The following is a 3,170-nucleotide window of genomic DNA, read 5'->3' as shown; positions in this document are numbered from 1 at the left end:
CCTAAGACACGTCCATTAATATATATCTATGGCGCCAACGACCAATACTTCTATGGTTGAAGGTAGTACTTATGAAATAACATAGATAGGAAATGTTTGCTTAACCTAATTATTATAATCTGCGAACAGAACTTAACCTACTCGTTATTTATATAAATTATTACAACAATTTTAAATATAAACATTAACAAATAATAGAATATGAAGTTAAGAAACGGTACGGTAGTGATTATATATTTTGTATGTATGATAATGGTTATATTTTTATACTTACAGAACTATTAAGTATATTGGAAAATAAAAATGAATCCTTTGGTAATCGCCTCAAACTAGCCGACACCATTATAAGAATCCCGGAAAAATTGTTAGAGGACGAAGAATCTATTATTATCAGATGGCTTTTAAATGAAATAAATCACGAAAGCCCTGAATCATGGGAAATATTACTTTCTTGGTTAACATCAGAAAAGTTGAACTGTGTGTTTAATGCTAATTCTATAACTTTGAATCTTCTTATACAAGTAGGTGTCTATCATAGTATAAATGAATTATTATTGATTAGTATTTTTTTAGGCTATTTTAATTAATATACAGAAAGTTAACAGCCATCTCAAAGAAACATTGATAAGTATTTCTTTGTTAATTCTAGAAAACAATGTCCCTCAAAGTTTTATCAAGTCAAACATAAGTGATTATTGCTGTTTTCTGTTTACAGTTATAAATGAGATAGATAATCCACTATCTTTAGCAAAATTTTTGGATAAAGATATTTTATACAACAAAAATGTTGTTACCAACAATACTTTCATATTATATTTTGTCAATAGTGGAATAAGTATTTTAACAAAAGTTAGAAAAAAATTTTGTGGTAATCAAAATGTTTGCAGAAGTATTTCAACATTCATCGAAAAGGTATAATTAAACAATTAAAGTTAGATACAAATATATAATATTTAGGAATTATATTTTTAGGGCATTTTTCAACATAGTAAAAAGGCTTTTGATTTATACTACTCCAAGTTATTTGAAGACAAAAAATGTTCAGAAGAAATATTTTTTCCAAAATTGTTACTTAATCAATTAAAGACTGCTGTGTCTACGAATAGAATAGACACACAAATCATGTTTGAAATAATATTTGAATCTTATAACTATTGCTACCAAAATGATTTTGGAAGCATTTACAAATTTATCATTTTAATTCTTGATATGCTGGGATTTTCACAAAAAATATTATTGGAAGTCAAACTGAATGATTCACAAAATTTGAATTTAAATTGCACAGAAGCTCTGGATATTATTGCTAGTATATTTAGGATTTTAACTTCAAATAATATTGATTTAAATTGTAAAGTTAAAGAAGTAACATTTGAGAGTTTTCTAGAAGACTTTATAGTTTCATTAGTAGCAGCAGTGAGACATCCAACTGAAGATGTATATGATATTTTCTTGCATCTTTCATCAATTGCCCCTCTTTCAATTGAGAGGAAGCTAGATATTTTATTGCCTTATTTCCTACTTACAACAAAACACAATGAGAAATATCCACAATTATTAAATATCTTTATGGATATATTTGCAAAATTACACAGACTGCAAAGTTTTGTTTCAAAAATGGTAAAACTAATGAAGGCTCATTTGTGTAACCATAATGACACACATGATATTTATAATATTGAAACACTAAACATTGATTCAATGTTTCCAAAACTTGTGCAAGATAATTTTACAAATTCTTTGGCAGCATTGGCTAGTTGGCAAGTTATGAACATTTTTAAAACCCTTATTTTCCATCTTAATGAAGTTCATGACGATTTACAAACATTAGCAGATGGTAATAACAATATTTATGATGTCAACAAATTACTAATTGATTTTTTCTTCATAGATTTTAGATATGTGCTCTACGTTGAGATTATCAGCATGCTTACTTGTCTTTTACTGAGTACCACTAGAATAGCCGAGCATACGATTTCCGAAACCATTGTAGATAACTTCATTTGTGGAATGAAAGAATTACAAGATATTATTAAGAGTTTTGGAATTTCTCTTGTTAAGAGGGAGCATGTATGTGTACTTATATTTTAGAAAATATTGGGAAGTTATTTAATAGTTTTAAATTAATTATTCAATTTTTTTTGGAAAATTATCAACAAGTACTGTCATTGTGCTAACTTCTTCGAATGAAAAACTAATTCAGCTTCTACAAGCTCAAATCAATATCAGCAGGTTTTAATTGGCAAGTAAATGGCTGAATTTTCAACATCCTGTTTATTTGTAATGATAACTTCACTGCAAATAACTGAATTTAGTGGCGATATTTTTTAATTGATTGCCATTCTTAATTTTAAAATAGAATCAGTTGCTTATATTTTTCTTGAAAGTAATACTTAAAGTATAAAAATCATTGAATCTTTTTGTCAATATTGTCGAGCATTATAAATTTTAACAGTTAGCAGCTAATGTCTGGTAGCACACTGCCACATTCTTAATATTGAAAGTGTTGTAGGATTCCATGTCTCATGTTTCGATTGAATTCTTTTTATTTTTAGAATCCAAGATTAATGTATGCCTACTTAAATATCTGTTATAACTGGGCAGATTTATCAATACTAATGAAATGTCATTTAAATAGAAGAAACATGCACTTCAATCTAACTCTTGACAGTGATAATACTGGGTATAACATAACTTCCATCCATCCCTACTTAACAAGAGATCAGTGGTGTCTTATTGCAGAAAGAATTACAAATTTTGGGGAAGCTCCTTGTAAAAAAATAATGGTATGTTTTGATTTTCATTATATTTATAGGTATTGTAATGTTCGTGGGTTTAACAAAATTAACTTCTAAGATTGATAACGACAAAAACTATTTATTTACACTAATTATTAAAGAAATGAAAAACACTATTAAATTATTACTAAACTTAGGTTATGAATTATTCTATTTATTTACACTACTGTTGATATATCACTATTCACTGCGCTATTTATTTCACTGCTATCACTGTCAATTTATTTCTGGATTCACTTCTTCAATGGTCAATTTATTTCTCCTTATCTCGGCGATCGTCTCTTCCTTTAAATACTCTTTTGTTTACTTTCTGGAACCTTCTGGAAACATCCGGATAGTTTATTTTTTCTTTGAACTGTTTAACTGCTTTCCCAG

General features: G+C 27.6%; 1 protein-coding gene across 7 annotated transcripts in view; it reads left to right on the top strand.

The window, feature by feature from the left end:
- The window catches only part of LOC108735919, a 14,816-nt gene that overhangs the window by 2,328 nt on the left and 9,318 nt on the right, over positions 1-3,170 (top strand). For 6 of the 7 annotated variants that reach the window (XR_003230908.1, XM_025973408.1, XM_025973390.1 and 3 more), the window contains exons 1-6: positions 106-217; positions 277-521; positions 574-912; positions 973-1,834; positions 1,889-2,067; positions 2,553-2,783. Coding sequence is in view for 6 of the 7 variants with exons in the window: in XM_025973408.1 (XP_025829193.1) it covers positions 202-217; positions 277-521; positions 574-912; positions 973-1,834; positions 1,889-2,067; positions 2,553-2,783 (1,872 nt within the window). In the remaining variant the exon portion in view is untranslated. Of the gene's footprint in view, positions 1-105; positions 218-276; positions 522-573; positions 913-972; positions 1,835-1,888; positions 2,068-2,552; positions 2,784-3,170 lie in introns of those variants that run through there. The other variant, XM_025973398.1, reaches the window with a different exon arrangement.

Source organism: Agrilus planipennis, unplaced genomic scaffold (assembly GCF_000699045.2).
Source record: "Agrilus planipennis isolate EAB-ADULT unplaced genomic scaffold, Apla_2.0 scaffold95, whole genome shotgun sequence".
NCBI lineage: Eukaryota > Metazoa > Arthropoda > Insecta > Coleoptera > Buprestidae > Agrilus > Agrilus planipennis.
This window is presented reverse-complemented; position numbering and strand designations above follow the sequence as displayed.